General features: G+C 41.9%; 1 protein-coding gene across 3 annotated transcripts; it reads right to left on the bottom strand.

Moving 5' to 3' along the window:
• Positions 1 to 11: 11 nt before the first annotated feature.
• tarbp1 (TAR (HIV-1) RNA binding protein 1) lies at positions 12 to 17,000 on the bottom strand. Of its 3 annotated transcripts, none has more exons than XM_058058938.1 (29): positions 16,047 to 17,000; positions 15,775 to 15,881; positions 15,628 to 15,691; positions 15,397 to 15,545; positions 15,262 to 15,314; positions 15,088 to 15,185; positions 14,887 to 15,022; positions 13,946 to 14,042; positions 13,727 to 13,816; positions 13,508 to 13,649; positions 13,176 to 13,433; positions 12,037 to 12,131; positions 11,825 to 11,962; positions 11,525 to 11,754; positions 9,729 to 9,966; positions 9,471 to 9,659; positions 9,216 to 9,403; positions 9,041 to 9,112; positions 8,629 to 8,749; positions 8,184 to 8,291; positions 7,943 to 8,092; positions 6,442 to 6,528; positions 6,161 to 6,366; positions 6,016 to 6,097; positions 5,771 to 5,936; positions 5,508 to 5,693; positions 5,297 to 5,421; positions 3,518 to 3,654; positions 12 to 834 (listed from the first exon to the last, which is right to left on the bottom strand). In XM_058058938.1, the coding sequence occupies exons 1-29, from the start codon at positions 16,933 to 16,935 to the stop codon at positions 651 to 653; spliced, it is 4,785 nt and encodes a 1,594-aa protein (XP_057914921.1). In that variant the 5' UTR covers positions 16,936 to 17,000; the 3' UTR covers positions 12 to 650. The 3 variants fall into 3 exon arrangements, with proteins under 3 accessions (XP_057914921.1, XP_057914920.1, XP_057914922.1); XM_058058937.1 differs by having other exon boundaries at positions 12,037 to 12,134; XM_058058939.1 differs by lacking the exon at positions 12 to 834 and having other exon boundaries at positions 5,297 to 5,338; positions 12,037 to 12,134.
• Positions 17,001 to 17,912: the final 912 nt, after the last annotated feature.

Genomic DNA, 17,912 nt, shown 5'->3' on the forward strand with positions numbered 1-17,912 from the left:
CACGCTGGGTGACATAAAAACCAGTTAATGGGAAATTAAGAAAAATACGACTGAAAGAAGTCCATCTGGCTCCCATGTGAGCTGGGCCGCCAGGTGAACCGCCTCCATGGGGGAGTGGAAGGAAAGATGACGGGCGGGTAGCACGAGCACATCTGTCAGTCAAGCCAAAGTAGTTAACATGATTCAATACAAATGGTGTTTATTTAAACATTTTCATTGAAAGATATGTAAAACCATAACATAAAAAAGTTTAAAGACATATATACACACATAAAACTGTTGACTTTTTCTTGGTGTTAACCAGCTCAGCACAACAGAAAAAAATTTTAAGCTAATCATATTTTTTTCCCAATTGAGTGGTACTGGCCGACATAGAAATATTAAGTCAACACTTCACGTTTGTGAGCGTGGGGTATTTGTGTTGTTCTTTAAAGTCCCTGTGAAGCTAAAGTAATTGCCTCATTGGAGAAGACAATAAAATTGCAGTAATGCCCCTCCTCTGAAGCGACTTTATTTTTCCATCATGATACTCAGTGGCATCGTTAGATGAAATGAGCACTGCTGATCTCATAAAAGGCACTAGACAAATACTGACCATAAGGCTGCATTCAAATATGAATGTGGCGAGATAGAATCTGTGACTATAACGGCTAAGAATCAAGGTTTTGCCTTGATTGACTGGAGGTGCAGGTGAGACGTTGACGAGTGTACTCCCAGATCAGCAGAGCGGCGCTCACGTGAACGTTGAGCGAGCGAATGACCCCTTGTTGGGGGATCTCCACGCACACATCCAGCAGCTGGAGCAAGTTGGCAGGGATGCCTTCTCGTTCGTTGCTGTGACAACAAAAATAAAGTCATGTATCATGTACAGCAGAGGTAGGGAACCTATGGCTCGGGAGCCAGGTAGGGCTCTTTTGATGACTGTATCTGGCTCTCAAGCATTTACCACAATAAAAATGTATGTTTGCTAACATTTTAAAGTAAACATCACGGAAATCACTGTTAAAAATATTAAAAATCAACAACTTTCTTATGCATTTTAATCCGTCCATCTATTTTCTACTGCAATACGGCCAACCATATCTATCTTTCCTGATGATATTTTCCAGGTCAAACACCAAAACTTGATTATTACTGGGTAATGCGGTAGTGTACCTCGGTCATTAAGGTGTAAATGTAGACTTTCCTCCTTTAGTCAAATAGTCACCTAGCTAAAGCTGCAGAACCAAGCCTTCTGGCAAAGATGGCCAAAAGAATGAAATATACGGAGTACGGTGCAAAACCATGCAGCAGCAGAAGTTGCATTAATGGCAGCAAGTATTTGATTTATTATTGGACACTGCGCTGCTCACAAAAGTGTGCTGGCCACACCCCCTTGGCGTGGGGTAGTGTGCCTGGTCTACGTAATTAGAGCCCATTATATCTAAAACTGTTGGTCTTACATAAAAATGCACACATTTTATTGCATTCAATGTTTAAAAAAAATGTATATGGCTCTCACAGATACACATTTTAAAATATCTGGCCTTCATGGCTCTTGTAGCCAAAAAGGTTCCCGACCCCTGATGTACAGTATCCAGATCGGGACTCGTAGTACAACATGATTCCCTTTCATTTAAATTGAACAAAAATCCTTCCCATTTAGCATTACAAAAGTAATGGAGGATATAATCATCATATTGACACTTTATGGAAATAACCGACCTATGACAGCTATCAAAGTCAAACCTAAGACTTGACATCATTCCATTTCATGATATACTGTACAGTCATTTGATTAAAGAACCATAAATAGGACGTGCCAAGTTAATCCATTCTCCGAAGTGCTGACAGTCAGGAACTGCCGACTCACGGCCGCAAGACCATGAGAGTTCCCATCATATGTCAGTGAGGTCTACTATGAGGATTTGCAAATCAAAGGAAACAGCAATATTAGTGGATATAGAATTTTAAATACTGCTCTCGTACACTAAGTACACTAAGTGTGTAATGAGATGATACAGAGAGCACAGAACTGAATGGAGAATTTGATGGCCTCTATTTATCTTCTTCAAATGGGTGCAAAAAATGTCTGCAAATTAGGGAAGGATCTGAACAAACCAGGGCAAGTAAATAGTGAAAGCTGCTGAGCCACAAAGGAAATAATTAAAAATGGTATTTTCAAAAACTTTGGGTTTGGGAATAATGGGAATAAAAACTTTGGGAATAATCAAAAATTTGCATAATAAAAACATTTGAATGATGATAATAGAAAGTGCATCCTTCAGATTCCCAACTTGGCGAACACTAAATTGTATTCAATAAAGGGTCCCTGCCGTCAACATTTCCTGCTCTCCCATCCCGAGGGAGCGCCAATTACCGCCCGGCATGTCCTGACATGAGCCGGATCACAGAGGTGACGATCCCGCAGGGAGACACAAGCTGAACAGGTGAGATGTGATTTAAAGGCCTAGAGACCTCACACATTTGATGTGTGTGACACTTTCAATGGGGAATGTGATGGGAAAAAGGTGATGCAACTAATGGACGTTTTGGAAAGATTTGATGCCAATTTAGTTCAACGTGTGGGTCAAGGTGGGATATCACAGTCACATCATTAGGGATGCAGACATATGGAGCATATGCTTACTTTGCCTACCTGTGGAACCTCAGGCTACATAATCAAGTGTGTGTTGCCAGGTGTACTGTATATATTACATTGCCATATTTTTGACAAACCTCCTATACAGCAGTGCTTCTTATTTTTTTTTGTCATGTCCCACTAAAGGACAGTTTCTTTTATGACCCCCCAATTTAAAAAATACTAGAGTAAATCACAATATGTACACTACCGCTCAAAAGTTTGGGATCACTTGGAAATACTTTTGGCCAGTCTGAGATATGACTTTTTCTTGGCAATCCTGCCATGAAGTCTGAAGTCCTGAAGTCGCCCTTCACGGTTGATACTAACACTGGTGTATGATGGGTACTATTTAGTACAGCTGCCAGGTGACGACCTATGAGGCGTCTTTGTCTTAAACTACACACTCTCAGATATTTGTCTTCTTGCACAGTTGTGCATCGGGGCCTCCCACTCCTTTTTCTGTCCTTGTTAGACCCACTTTGTGCTGCTCTCTGAAGGGAGCAGTTAACAGCATGATAAGAGATTTTTTAGATGGGTTTTCTAATAATCTATTATGAGATTGATGCAGAGGACTGACAGTTGTTGATAGAAGGCCTCAATGCAAAAATGTACATCGTTCTTCAAAAATCACCTGATTAATTTGAATTGTTTGTGAAATGGAAAAAAATTGTTTGTGAAATGCATGAAAATGTTTTTCTTTGGAAAAGAAAGAAATTTGCAAGCGATCCCAAACTTTTGAGCGGTAGTGTATTCATTTATCTGTACTGTAAAAACTGAAACCAGGAAAATGCAACAACATGGAGAGCATATTGGAGTCAAATTGCCTGTTGTGTACTATGAATTTGTACATGTTTGCAGAAAATTGTGCTTCAGAGAAAGTCTACAGTGTCATACCCAAGAAGTAGCAGTGTCTTCTCAGGGAACTGGTAGTCCTGAAGGCTCTGACTGTTGGCAGTCTGCTCCACTCCGACAATGCAGTAGTCCTGGTTCTTTTTTACCTGCAGGAAGTCTGCCAGTTCCAAAGGCTTGACCTGATGAACAAACATATTCAATTTAAAGATGCGTACAACTGAACAAACAGCAGAGGACAACAATGAGTCATTTAAACACACCACACAGGGACACTGCAGGTGTCCCTAATACTGTCAGGAGTGTCTACAGCAGGGGTGTCAAACATACGGCCCGCGGGCCGGAACCGGCCCCCAAGGAGGTTCGATCAGGCCCGCAGGATAATTTGAAAGTGGAAAAAATGCATAAAAGACATGGAATTAATATTTTTAATTTGCTGCAATTCATGGATTATCCGCTAAGGGGCGCACTCTTTCCATCAGAGTAGAAGACAAGCCGCATCACTGAGACAGACTGACGGTATCAATGCGCCATCTGCTGCTTGTTACGACGTTGTTAATACCTTGGTCTCTACCTCTCCGCTACACCCTCATTAGCCAAAATGTCGTTATCCAAACGGAGAAAAGTAGATAAGCAGTATAGAATTTTCAAAGAAAACTGGACCACGTCCTATTTATTTACAGAGATGCACGGAAAACCTTTGTGCTTGGTGTGTTTGCAACAAGTTTCGGTATTGAAGGAATATAATATTCGACGCCACTACGAGACTCATCACAGCGAAAAATATGACGGCTTACTGTTTGCATTGAAAGAATACAGCTCTGTGAAGATGAATCCTTACTGTGGTGATTTAAAAAATGTGCACTTTAATGTTAGTCAGCAGCTTCAAAACAAAAAACAAAACAAAAAAAGTTGTGTGATGGAATTCTACTGTTCATACAACTCCATACATTTTCAGTATATATTATATGTGTATGTATGTTTCATGTCCCCGCCCTCGGCCATCTCTGTGTGGAGTTTGCATGTTCTTCCCGTGCATGCGTGGGTTTTCTCCGGGTACTCCGGTTTCCTCCCACATTCCAAAAACATGCTAGGTTAATTGGCAGCTCCAAATTGTCCATAGGTATGAATGTGAGTGTGAATGGTTGTTTGTCTATATGTGCCCTGTGATTGGCTGGCCACCAGTCCAGGGTGTACCCCGCCTCTCGCCCGAAGACAGCTGGGATAGGCTCCAGCACCCCCCGCGACCCTCGTGAGGAAAAAGCGGTAGAAAATGAATGAATGAATGTATGTTTCATGTATGAAGTTTACAGATTTACAGGACAGGCGAACACTTTCTTCATTCCACATTTAAAATCACTCTCCTTAGTTTGTAAGGTGTACGCAGGGATTACATTTAGATTTTATATGCGTATGTGTAAGTGGTTTAAAAATCCCTTTCTTTAAAAGTCTCATTTAATCTTAAAGTGCATTACTATATTTTTCAGTACCAATTAAAGTTTTGTGCCTTTGTACAATCAGTGGGATCAGTTGCAATGCATATTTGTGAATGATAAAAGTAAATTGCACATTTGTCTAAGGAAATATGAGGTGTTTCATGAAATGTTTTGTAAAAGGATAGTTCATTAAATTTCAATATTTTCCTAATGTTCCTAATGTGCTTCTTTACACCAAAACAAAGGAAAGACATGATATTTTGGTTATTTATAGCAGAGTATGGTATCATTTTAATGGTCCGGCCCACTTGACATCTCCCTAGGCCGTATGTGGCCCACGATGCGAAATGAGTTTGACACCCCTGGTCTACATTGTGATATGCCTCACCTCCAGCAGGGGGAGCCATAATTCAGATGAAACACTGAGGGACTGAAAGTGTTTGTCAGAGATATGGCGGAGGTTATCCAACACCAATGCACTGGCACCAAAGATCTCACATGTCCTGCACAGACCTACAACCAAGCAAACGAGCACATTTCAGTGGTTAGATGTGCGCTGTATTAATGTGGTTAGCATCAGCTAATGCATCTGTGATGACCTCCTAAGTTGGTGGGCTTGTCAATAAGGGAGGCGACGACCAGCAGGGCGCCATGTTGTTTGCCCACACGAGCAACTCTCTGTTGTGGAACCAAATGGAGATCAGGATTCTGCTCCTGGATGTCCAGCCTCCAGGGGGTGATCTTCTTCTGCACATCAGCCCAGCGCTCATCCTTGTCCTCCTCAACTGGGAGATATTTGGAATTTTAAAACAAATATTAAAGAGGGTGAACTCAGATGGTCTTGTTGTGTGTGGGACCGTACTTTTGTCCTGCTGGATCCAGTCTCCAGGCTGGAGCTGGCTTAGATCAGGAGCAGCATTCTTCAAAGGAGGAGTGTGAGAGATGCATGAAAGCTTCTCCAGTTTCCAGGTTGGAATCCACTCATCATCAGCCAACCCCGACAGACTGGGGAATGTGTGGAATATTGTCTTGGAAAGAAGACACATTCTAGTGATGTTATGCTTATGGCATGCAAGGGTCAAAACGCACAATTTTGCACACACATACCTCAATACTGTAATCCCTGATTGGATGAAAGGTACCAAAGAAGAAGTGCTCTTGAATTCTAGTCCAGTTCTTGTTGGCATTCCTAAAAGTTACATGTGTTTCAGTATTAATGATGCGTTTGCTGCAAAAGCACCCGTCTTCTCACCCTGTGTTCTTCAAGGCCTCAGTCTGGTGCAGACAGGCTTTGACAGCAGTGGACAGCCCCCTTAGGCCATCAGCCGCCTCCGTTCCTCGGACCTCCACTAAGCTCCAAACACGCTTCAAGGCCAGTAGGGCATAGAGGCGCACACTGAAGTTATGGTGGAAACACCACTGCAGAGTGACATCCAGTGCTTTGACCAACTGCACATCCTTGACAAGATAACCACGTTATGACGAGTGAGAAGTGATTCAAGAACAAAAGTTACAGTTTGAAGATGGTCTTACCGGGTCCTTAAGTTTAGGAATGATGACAGCAAAATGCACCAGGACTGCCAAGAATGTACAGATGCCCGTTTTGGTTCCTCCGTGATTCTGCACAAATCACAAAAATTAACAAATATTGATACCCAAAATAGGGATTGGACCTTAATTGAAATTCATTCCAATTAATCAAATTTTGTCAAATGCCGATCCCAAGTCCATATTTATTCAATAGTTAGGGTATTTTTGCATCTTTCATAACTTCAATTAGTTTTTCTCGATTGTTTAGACACAATTTGTGATGCCTGAGACCCAATGACCACAACATAGAACCAATGCACCAACTCCATGAACCAAGTCTGCTAAACTAGAAGCACAATTCCTGCTTTACACTCACACTGCAGATGTACAACACACTTTTTTCAAAACACTACACACAATTCTCTGAGTTTTGGCACAATTTTCATGAAGTAAACTTCTTGTTTTCACAAAGAACACAATGCCACTCAAAACAGTCAAATTAATATTCCTGTTATTCACACTGACTCATCACATGGGTAAACACATTTTTACATTTAGCAATCAGAGCTTTAGCATAAAACGGCAACAGGTGAGTTTCTCTGTTTTGGAACAATGGATGCCAACATTGAAATCAGAGGGAGAGCCAGGGGTGTGAGAATGAGAGGATGACGACGAGGACGAGGAAGGATGAGGGCCATAATCTGTGATGAGATCAGGGCCACTTTGGTTGACCACGTGGTAAACCATGGTCTAACAATGAGGGAGGCTGGGCAAAGGCTCAGAAATCCACAAACACACAATCCCCTTCTCCAAGCTATGGAAGATGCATGTGGAGACATTCCAGCAGATGCTTTCCATGGCTGGATTGGCCATGCTAGGCCATATTTCCCCGCTTGGAGAAAACCTTGCATGTGATGTAGATGAGGTGCTGTGGCCTGACCCAAACAGAAGACGTGATGCAGCATAGTCTTTTGCTTTGTTATTGATTTTTTGTTGATTATTATTATTATTATTTCTTGAACTGAAGCTGTATACATTTAGATGCAGACCACTGTATGTGGTGAACACTTCGTACATTGTTGTTCTGTGAAAAATAAATAAAAAATATTCCTGTGTAATTTTGTGTTCCGAGTCAAAAAAATACAAAAAACCCAAAAAACAATTCTAAAATATTTTGCAACAAGTGTCACATTGAACACAAAAAGGTCCAAGTCATGATGAATATGATGTAATCAGTGTTTTACACTGAGCACATCAGTGTTCAACTGGTTCATATAAATGTTTGTTCATATTGTGGTTTGTGTGCATCATTTGGAGACAATGTTTTTGAAGACTGTTTTGGATGTAAAGTTTCATTTTGCAGGAGAATTGAGGATTTTTGGATTTGTGTGTAGAGTTCTGAGAATATGAGGCCTCCTTTCAGAAAATGCGTTTAAACAATCGAGAAAAACTGTAAAATAGGGAAAAAGGTAGTGAAAAGTGGGCATTGTACCGAAGCACTCACCACATCGAAGCAAACCCAAAACCTGTCAATGTGTTGCGGATAATGGAAAAGGATCAGAATCATCATCCACTCAATCAGGTACTTGACCGAAGCCTGGTTACTGGAAAAGCCGGCCTCAAAGACACGGTTCAGTAAAAAGGTAATAAACTCCTGTGTGGTCAAACAAACACATACGTTGTTATTTCCTGCCTGGTGTCAAACTGTGATAAGTGCTAATTGTGCTAAGATGTCAGTGACTTACCTCCTTGAATTTGGGCAGCAGAAGCAGCAGTGTTTGCCATACTCTGTTTTTCACACGATGCTGCAGGGAGTTACTGGAGATACGCGTTGATTTCGACATGTTCTTCTCCTGGAGAGAATGTTTTACAGTGCATACAATATTAGCATGTCAAAGAAGGCAATATTTTTGTCCATTTCTGTATAAATTAGGCTGATTTGGTTGCATTCCGTACAGGCACGGCCAATATTATAGACTTTATGACAAATGTTTGTGTAAAGTGTGATTTAACTGGTGGAAAAATGTTACATGGATGCCAGAATAATAATTCATAATAAGACTGTCAAGGTGGTAATAAGTACAGTTGTCTCGCTATACAAGTCATGGTTTATTTATTCCAACATGAGTGTTTATGACGTTGGTGTGAAGGTGAACACATCAACTAACATGTCCATTGTAACTAAGTTACCTTTTCAAAGAGAGCGACAACAAGCTGCTCCACCAGCCTTCCATGCAGCTGGTTAGAAGGATCAAGGCGACTGAGGAAAGCAAGTGCATACATGCGAGGGAATTGATCATCTCGGTTGTCACTGGAAGACAAAGGCAGTCATTTAGCAGTTGACACAGCAATAGAGACATCTACAGGCAACATTGAAAATTACACTTTGGTCTCACGACTAAAATGGGCATTGGAAGAAATGTTCTTAGTACAATTACTTCATTTTTGTAATATATTTGTTGCTGTATAGGCAGTTTATTATGGACCAAGGTCAAATGAGGCTAATGAGCTAAGGGACTAATATTTCAAAAACAGAACAAATTCAATAATAACAGCAATAATAATCTTGCCCGTCATTAGTCACACTATGGCAAAAGCTCACCCGAAGACCACGGCATTGGCAGCACATCCTTCGCCAAGTTGTTCTACATATGTCTGGATATCCTGGACAAGCCTTTGGGAGACAGCAAGTTATTTGTTTCAAATTAATCTCTGATTAATAAAACGTAATATTTAAATATAACTAAAATGAAACGCTGAAAGTCAGCTGCAGTTACCTCTGATCTCTCCTGAACACGGGGCCGTAGACGCAGGCCTCAGCTAGGATGTTGATGTGTCGGAGAACACTGGAGAAGATGTCGTCACCCGGGTCACTAGTGGGCAGCCACGTGTCGCAGCAGTGTTGCAATAGCACACCAAAGACACCATTCTTGGACTCGGATAGTTCCATGAGCTCAGTTGCAATCTAGACAAGAACACCACGCCTGCATTATTGAACAAATCTGGTTCAAGTCTTGGGACTTTGTGATCACCTGTTTCACGGCTGCTGTCAGTGCAGGGGCCTGATGGTCTGTGAGCAGGAGCAGTCTCTGGTGGAAGGCCACTGAAATGAAGCCTTTGAGGGCAGGCCAGAAGTCGTGGGCGTTAGTGCTGAGGCCGTGCACCAGCTCCCAGCTCCGACTCAGGGCCTCCACACAGAGGGCCTCCTCCTCCTGCGCTAGCTGGGATCATATTAACACACTTTAACACCAAACACCTTCTCACGACAAACATACTCGTATTGATCTTACTTGTGGCAGCACAGTCTCCATGGAGGCAAGAACTGGCAGCACCAAGTCGCTGGGCAGCAGAGCCAGAGCTTCCACGCTGCAGCTCAGGGCGGCGGCAAAAGTCCCTTTGTCTATGTGAAGTTCAGGCAGAATCCTCACAGTCTTTATCAGGAAGTTAAAGCAAATCCATTTGTCCCGCATAAAGTGGGCCGCTGTGCGTCCCCAGTCTTGCAGAAGCGGACCTGTCCCACCTTCATCACTGAGGAAGAACACATTTTATCACCATCCATCCATCTTCTTCTCCTTATTTAAGGTTGAGTTGAGGGGGCATAGTAGAAAAACCCAAAGTTCCCTCTCACTGGCTACTTGGTCCGGCTCCTCCCTGCAGAGCCTCAGACCAGGTAAGACATACCTCTCCAACGTGTATCGGGTTTTCCCTAAGGCCACCTACCAGTCGAATGTGGCTTTAACACCTCCCCAAGAAGGCGTCTTAACCAGATCATCTGGCTCTTCAGGGGAGCAGTAGTTCTACGATAAACTATAAATATACTACAACGCATTCACTACAAAATTCTTCTCAAAGCCCTCCATGATCTGACCCCCCCCATATCTCACAGACCTGCTCCATCCTCACAATCCCCCGCGTCCCCTTCGCTCCTCAGACTCCAACCTCCTGGCACTCCCCTGTAAGACCAAGCTCCGAACCTGGGGAGACAGAGCCTTCTCCATCGCTGCCCCCACCCTCTGGAACTCTTTGCCCCATTCACTCCGTGCTTGCCCTGACCTTCCCACCTTCAAAAAACAACTAAAAAGCCACCTCTTTAAATCTGGTTTTAATATCTAACTTTTTATACCTGACTTCTGTGCCCCGCCCCTCCCCACTTTTACTCATGTTTTAACTGTGTATTAACCAATCAATGTTGGATTTTAACGTATCTTTTACTCTGTTTACTTGTTTTTATTCAACTCCATTCTTCTGTAAAGAGAGTATTTTGAAAAGCGCTATACAAATAAAATGTATTATTATTATTATTATTAGTTTCTAAATTCTTGGATCCATGCTTTTCAACTTCTCTAAGCCCAGCCACCCGTAGAGGAGACCCAACGTACTGTAAAAGGAATCGGCAAACTGAGAGCTTTTCTTTTCGGTTCATCTCCTTCTTCATCACAACACAGCAATGCAGAGTCCACATCGCTGCAGACACGGCACCAATCCAGCTGTGGAGCTTGCGTTCCATCCTTCCCTCACTAATGAACAAGACCCCCAGGTACTTCTACTTGGACTTGACCCAGCGAGAGCTGAAGATCATGGCCCGATGAAACCAGCGGGACCACATCATCTGGAAAAGGCAGAGACCCAAACCTGCAGTCCTCCCTCAACGGCCTGTCTGCACCTGGAATTCTGTTCATAAAAGAAACGACCACACTGCTCTTCCTGAATCCTGATTCAGTTATACAGCAGACCCTCCTCTCCAGAACCCATAGATAGACCTTACAAGGAAGGTTGAGGACTGTGGCCCCACAACAGTTGCAGTGGTGGTCCGTCTTTTTAATTAGGGGGTCTGCCAATCCAGAGGCACCGCCCCAATAACCAAGGAACACTGGGCGGGTTCTCCGGATAACCTTGGCAACCTCAGACGCAGAGATAGGGGAGCCCATTATGGAGTGGCCAGGCACTGGATGACGTGGCAGTGGAATTGAGGAGGTGCTACTCCTTGGACGTCATCTCGAGTTGAGGTCAGCAGCACTCTAGTGCCTCAAACATACTTTATCACCTGAATACAAAAGGCAGTGAACATTTTCAGAAGATCCCTGACCTTGAGCTGACTTCTGCGTGAGGTTTCAGTAGGCGTTCACTGAAGCAACCCAAAGGTGACCCACTTTGCCAGGAAGATGGTGGTGCCTTGTTGAAATGCTCGTTCAGATGTTTCACAAAATTCAAGGTGCTGGAGTCCATGTCAGCTGCTCGCTGGTCAATTAGATGACACACCATCGCAAGAGATGCCATGGCAACTGCTTTAACTACCTGGCTTGCCAGGGAGGGAATCTACCAGGGGGAAGAGGACAATAAGGATAAGAGTTGCAAGTTACATCCATACAATAATGTTGCTTCCAACCTGTTGGCTTGGTTCCTGCAGGATCCCGAGACTGTACTTGATGAGTTTAGGGAAGGAACCTTGCTGAAGTTTAGAACTATGGATAGCCTGCTGCTTCAGGACACACAAGTACAGCTCCGCTCGCTCCACATCAAACAACTGCAATACGCAGTAGAATCATTATAAACGTATCCAATACACAAGGATTGTTGACGGGTGATTTTGTTGGTTACCTCCTGCAGCTCCCCACACAGACGCCTCATGATGAACTCCTGGATTGGATCTGCGTGGTGAAAAATGAGCCTCTCCAAAGCAGCAGTCACATGATCTACTGCGAAAAGAAGAGTGTGAATTATGGGAGGTGAGACTCCAAGCCTCTTATTAGCTTTTAGCTGGTGGTTTACCAAACTAAAGACAAAAATCTGACTCATTTTTTGAAATTGTTATTAATTTCAGCCGTTTAGCTCAAAGTGTGAAAGTCAATTTCTATAGATTCACTACACACAATGATTTCAAGAATGTATTTCCTAATATTTTGATGGATACAGTAAATTAAAAAAACAATTATATATATTTGAACATATAGAATTTGAAAAATTAAATAATTAAAAATAAAAAATCACAAAATTTTTAACTATAATGATGAAAATGGTAATATTAATGATGATTATAATGATGGTAATAATGATAAAGATTATAACAACAATGATAATAATGATAATAATAATAATATTACAATGAAAATAATAACAGGGGAAACAGACAGTGGCATGAACATGATTATATCCTGCAAAAAGGGGTAGGCATTTATAAGCTTTTGCTTCAGCCTACTCCTTTTGGGCTTGTGATCAGATAGTTGAATACAAATGTAAATAATGGAAAGTTATATTTTGATTGATATAAGAAATGCACTGTAATGATTCACATATTTGCCCAAATAAAGGGGAAAAAAAAAAAAGAAATCTGAAAGTTCAATATTGGAAACTATGTTTAAATCTGTTTTTAATGTCTAACTTTTTATACCTGACTGCTGTGCCCCGCCCCGCTTTTTCTCATGTTTTAACTGTGTATTGACGAATGAATGTTGTATTTTGGTGTATATTTTGCTGTTTGCTTGCTTTTGTTCAACTCCATTCTTCTGTAAAGTGTCTGAGTGTTTTGAAAAGCGCTATACAAATAAAATGTATTATTATTATTATTATTATTAGTTGGTATCTAATAAGCAAAAACGTCCTAAGCCTTTCATTGGTAACAAATAACGTTTGCACAATATTGAGCTTGGAATCCATCTGTATGTAACTGCACTACACAATGCATTTTTTTTTTTTTACACAATGTCTAACATTGGTATAAATCCACTATGCATACAAACCGCAGTGTTTTGGAGTTCCTCCAAATTGGAGCAGTTGTAGAACCAGCTGCAAACTCTTGTCAGTCTTCCTCAGAGGTAGGTAAATGTTGGTGCTAAGCCGGCTCAGCGTCTCCAGCAGAGGAGACAACAACAGCTGGAGGTTGTCGCCAATATCGTCAATATTTACTCCGGGCCGACTCCACTCCATGTCAGCACACAGCAGAATGGACCTGGACAACTTCTCTGCTTCTTTGGGGTCGGGTAAGCCTTCCGTCTGACCTACAGACTGAGTCAGCTAATTCAAATCCAAAAAAGGGGAGACTTTCAACAGTTAAGATTCCTTCCAGGATTACCTGTGCATGCTGGAACTCTCAAAAAGTTGTGTATTCTGCCTTGAACGTAGGCATTAATGGTGTCCTTGCTTGAGACAGGACCGTCTGAATCAATTGGCGTCGGCTTGAAGCTGTCCTCGTTGCTTGAGAGCCAGATACACACCTGCACCACACAAACAGGGAAAACACTTTGTTGTATAAACTGGTATGTGCACCTCCTGCAAATGGTTGGTCTCGTACCTCATTCCAAAGCTCTGACCCTCGACAAAGCGACTCATCTGCCCGGAAATTTGCCAAGAAGGTAAAAACATCATCTAAGGTCACCGCACTCTGAAAGTATGAATTTATATGTCAGCTGTATTATTACATTTAGAATGATTTTATTTTTTTGACATTTGTTGTTGTAATTTTTTCTTAGGAAGTAAAACATACAAAGTTGTACACAATTGATTGTCTTACCACATCGATGAGACGCAGGGCACTCTTCAGTAAGAAGCACTGGGCAGCACCTCTCAGGAGGACTTGATGTGTAATCATGGTGGAACGCAGCACATCCCTGTGTTTGAAACCACAATGAGCACACTAACCCTAGCATGAAAGTTGGACTCGTTCATAACGTGGTCCTAACCCAGGGGTGGGCAAACTACGGCCCGGGGGCCACATCCGGCCCGCCAAGTGTTTGAATACGGCCCGCCCAATCTTTCCAAAGTATTTCATTTAAACTCAACATACAACCTGGCATCATGGCCTGAGCCAACCTTTTGATGGTTTTATCAATTTCGTTTTTTGACATGGTCTGTTGTTTACAAAGTGCTCCTGAAAAAAGGGACACAAGCACATAATAATAATAATAATAATAATAATTATTATTATTATTATTATTAGATTATTATAATTATTATTAGAATCTATTATGATTATTATAATTATTATATTAATGCTAATTATTATATTAATTATATATAATATTATTGTTATATTTGCACATTTTACATAATAATAATATAATAATTATTATTTTAATTTTATTGTAATTATTATTATATTATTATTAGATTATTATAATTATTATTAGAACTATTATGATTATTATAATTATTATATTAATGCTAATTATTATATTAATTATATATAATATTATTGTTATATTTGCATATTTTACATAATAATAATATAATAATTATTATTTTAATTTTATTGTAATTATTATAATATTTTATTATTTTTTAAATATTTAAATATAAATATAAAATAATAAATAATAATAGCAGATTGCATGACAATTTTACAGATACAATAATACCAGGTGGACTGTTACGTGTAAAATATATAGTCTGCCCCCCCCCCCCGTAAATTTTGTCATATCAATGCGGCCCGCGAGTCAAAAAGTTTGTCCTAACCTCAGGGCAGTCAGCCCGTCTATCCCCAGTATTGGGTTTGGTGCAAGTTCGGACAGGGCCTGAGAGATGAAGAAGAGGGGCACTGCACACCAATGCTTGGAGCCCAGCTGCTTTATCATCTGCAGTAACACACGCCCTAAAAAGCACACACGTTAATAAAAGAACATACAACTGAGCCAAATCTTAATTAAGTTCTTGCACCTCTGTCCCCTGCTGGCAGGCTGCTAAAGAAGTTCTTCAAGAAGATTTGGAGTTTAATTGCTAGCTCGGGACATTCACCAACACTCTGTCCAGGTGTCCTGCAAAAAGGTACAATCGTTAATTATAACATAACTTAATTCTTAAAAATACTCCTTGGTGATTTTACACGCTCACTTGCAGTACAGCGACATTTCTGACAAGATGTCCATAAAGGGGCAGACGATAAACTGTGAAGCAGATCAAAGTATTTACCCGTAGAAAAACACACGCACAATAAATGAAGCAAACGAGGCATGCATTGACCTTCACCTGAGAGAAAGCCAGAGCAAAGGCTGGCTCTTGGAGAGCCTGGAGCTCCAACAAGTGACACACCCCAGCTCTCATTAAGGTTTTATTTTCACTGTGAAACATCCGCTGGTACACACAAAGCAGCCAGGAAGGGTGGAAGAGGTCCTGACCTAAAAAAAAAACATAAGGAGAAGATAGCTATTATTATTATCATCAACTCTCAGGCTAGTTTGCACTGATTTATGTAAACACCTTCTTTAGCGCTTGCTTGAACGAGTGCATTTATCCTGTTGAGAACTGGGCGAACAACATGGACCTGCACAGGTAGAAGAAACATCCTTTCATCAGCACTGTTACCATGGTGATGATGCTTGAACTGAATGAACAAGCATGGTGGACCTGATTTTCCTCCAAAGTTTCCATCACCAGCACATAATCCTCCCAGAACTCTCTGAGCAGCTTGCTACTTTTGGGGGTCCATTTGAACAAGATCTCCTCTCCAGTCTCTTCAATGACACAAAGAAAGTGGATCACACCAATTAGGAACGGATGCACAATATCATTTTTCACAAGTCATCAGATTACATTGCTTGTAGAGCAACACAAGGTGGAAATGGAACAAAAAAAATCAGTTCCAGGGTCAAACTGTATCCAAATTTGGGCCAGTTTACCTTGCGATGGAGGACAGTCCACTCCCTGCTCCTGCGATGAAGCCACACACCTTTTGAGCAAGTACAAGGCTCTCTTACGAACCACGTAGTCTCTGTGGATGAGCCCATCCTGAACCACCCACCAAAAGCAGAGATACGGACGAGGGTCCGGCTCGGCGAAACCCAACAGGTGGTCGGACAGGGTGGTCAAACACACCAATGTTCGCTCTGTGACTGTAGGTGTGCGCTCCGATGAATGCCAAGCACACAGCTCATCCAGGATCTTCTGGAGGAGGACACCGAGCCCGGCATCACTGCAACAGCCGAGCAGAGCCAACAGGAGCCGGAGGGTGACCCGGGGAAGCAACCCATCCGGAAGAGTCCTCAGGCCAGAGAAGGCACATGACAAGATGCTTGATGTGAGGTGGTGGTCTGCTGTTACAGAAGGGAGAAGGGCAGCTATGACGTCACTGGCAACCTCCACACTGAGTTTGTTTACACCCGGCATCTCCTCCTCCGACAGCCGGAGCGAAGGCAAGACAGCCTGGGTGGCTCGGACCGCCACAGCCGGGTCACACAAACGGACACAGACAGCCACAAGTCCGCATAGAGCAGCTATACTAGCCCGGCACCGCAAACCCTCGACTTCTGCTGATGTTCTGGAGAGAAGAGGCAGGCAGTGAGTCCAAATAAGAGACTCTGTCTTTTCTACAAGACGTTGTCTTTTCGCGGGTGTCAACAAAGAGCATTCTGATTGGAGGAACATTTCCTTCAGACCTTCGAGGAAAGCTGTCAGCGCCTCAACACGCGATGTCTCCGGCCAAATGTCATCCGGCCAGCAAAGAGCCTCAAACAGGAGCTCGTAGTCAGGAGAAGCAGATAATACTGCCTTAATTAAAACTGAATTCATTGTGGAAAAGAAACCAGCACGGCTTTAGTCGCAGCTGCGTTCATGCGCTCATGGCTGATTATAAACTTCCGTATACGTCACGATGTCACTTTAAACTATCGCGAGATGAGCGAAGTTTTTGGTTTGCCACTTGACCGTAATGAACATTACCGTAACAAACAAGGTATTAAACATTGTATTAATTATTTAAAACGACATATTTAACCAACCTAATCTGGGAAAATTACTTTAAAAAAATTAAATTACATACTTACTCTAATTGGGGCGTCACAGCGGTCGAGTGGTTAAAAAGAAAATGACAGAAAAAAGAATAAAGTCAGCGATTTATTGTTTTTACTGTAACTTTACTTACAGTGATGTCGGTGTATCTATACAACTCTTATTAGATCTCATTAGATTGTCTAAAGTTGTCCTTAAAATAATCATAAAAATCATAAAAAATAAATTGTGCAGGAGTTGTCACCACATCTCTATTTATTATAGTCAATCAGAGGCCTTTGGAATTATCTCAACTTTTCCTATCCTTATGTTGCACACAGACTGTAATGTATCATCAGCCATCTCAAGCCATCTAAAACTACTTGGGAGGACCTACGCCCAATAAGCAATAATCTGGAAAGTTCTCCTGGGGGTCCTCTGCCAGGAAGACCGTCTGGTAAAAAAGCTTCCAGGCAAACTTATCCCGTCATCACATGACCAGAGCTGTCTAGGAGGGGGGGATTAGCTATGTATGTGTATACATGTGTCCCCGTAAGATCAGAAGGTCTTTGATGGAGACAATTTAGAGCAGTGGTCTCAAACACGCGGCCCGCGGGCCAAATGTGGCCCGCAGGACACTAGTTTGAGGCCCCCGCCTTGATATGAAAGTTTAATGTTAGTGCGGCCCACGCAAGTTTGATATGGATGCTGTATGGTATCATGTACCCAGAAAAAATGATTACGTTTGATTCATGTTCATGTTAAAGGTTAAATAACTG

Source organism: Doryrhamphus excisus, chromosome 20 (assembly GCF_030265055.1).
Source record: "Doryrhamphus excisus isolate RoL2022-K1 chromosome 20, RoL_Dexc_1.0, whole genome shotgun sequence".
Classification (NCBI taxonomy): Eukaryota; Metazoa; Chordata; class Actinopteri; order Syngnathiformes; family Syngnathidae; genus Doryrhamphus; species Doryrhamphus excisus.

Coding starts and splice junctions, on each gene's coding strand:
- tarbp1 (XM_058058937.1), bottom strand. CDS start 16,935: ATGAATTCAGTTTTAATTAAGGCAGTATTATCTGCTTCTCCTGACTAC. Junction 9,113..9,215: donor GTGTTCAGGAGAGATCAGAG/GTAACTGCAGCT, acceptor TGTCTCCCAAAG/GCTTGTCCAGGATATCCAGA. Junction 6,098..6,160: donor GAGGCCTTGAAGAACACAGG/GTGAGAAGACGG, acceptor TGTAACTTTTAG/GAATGCCAACAAGAACTGGA.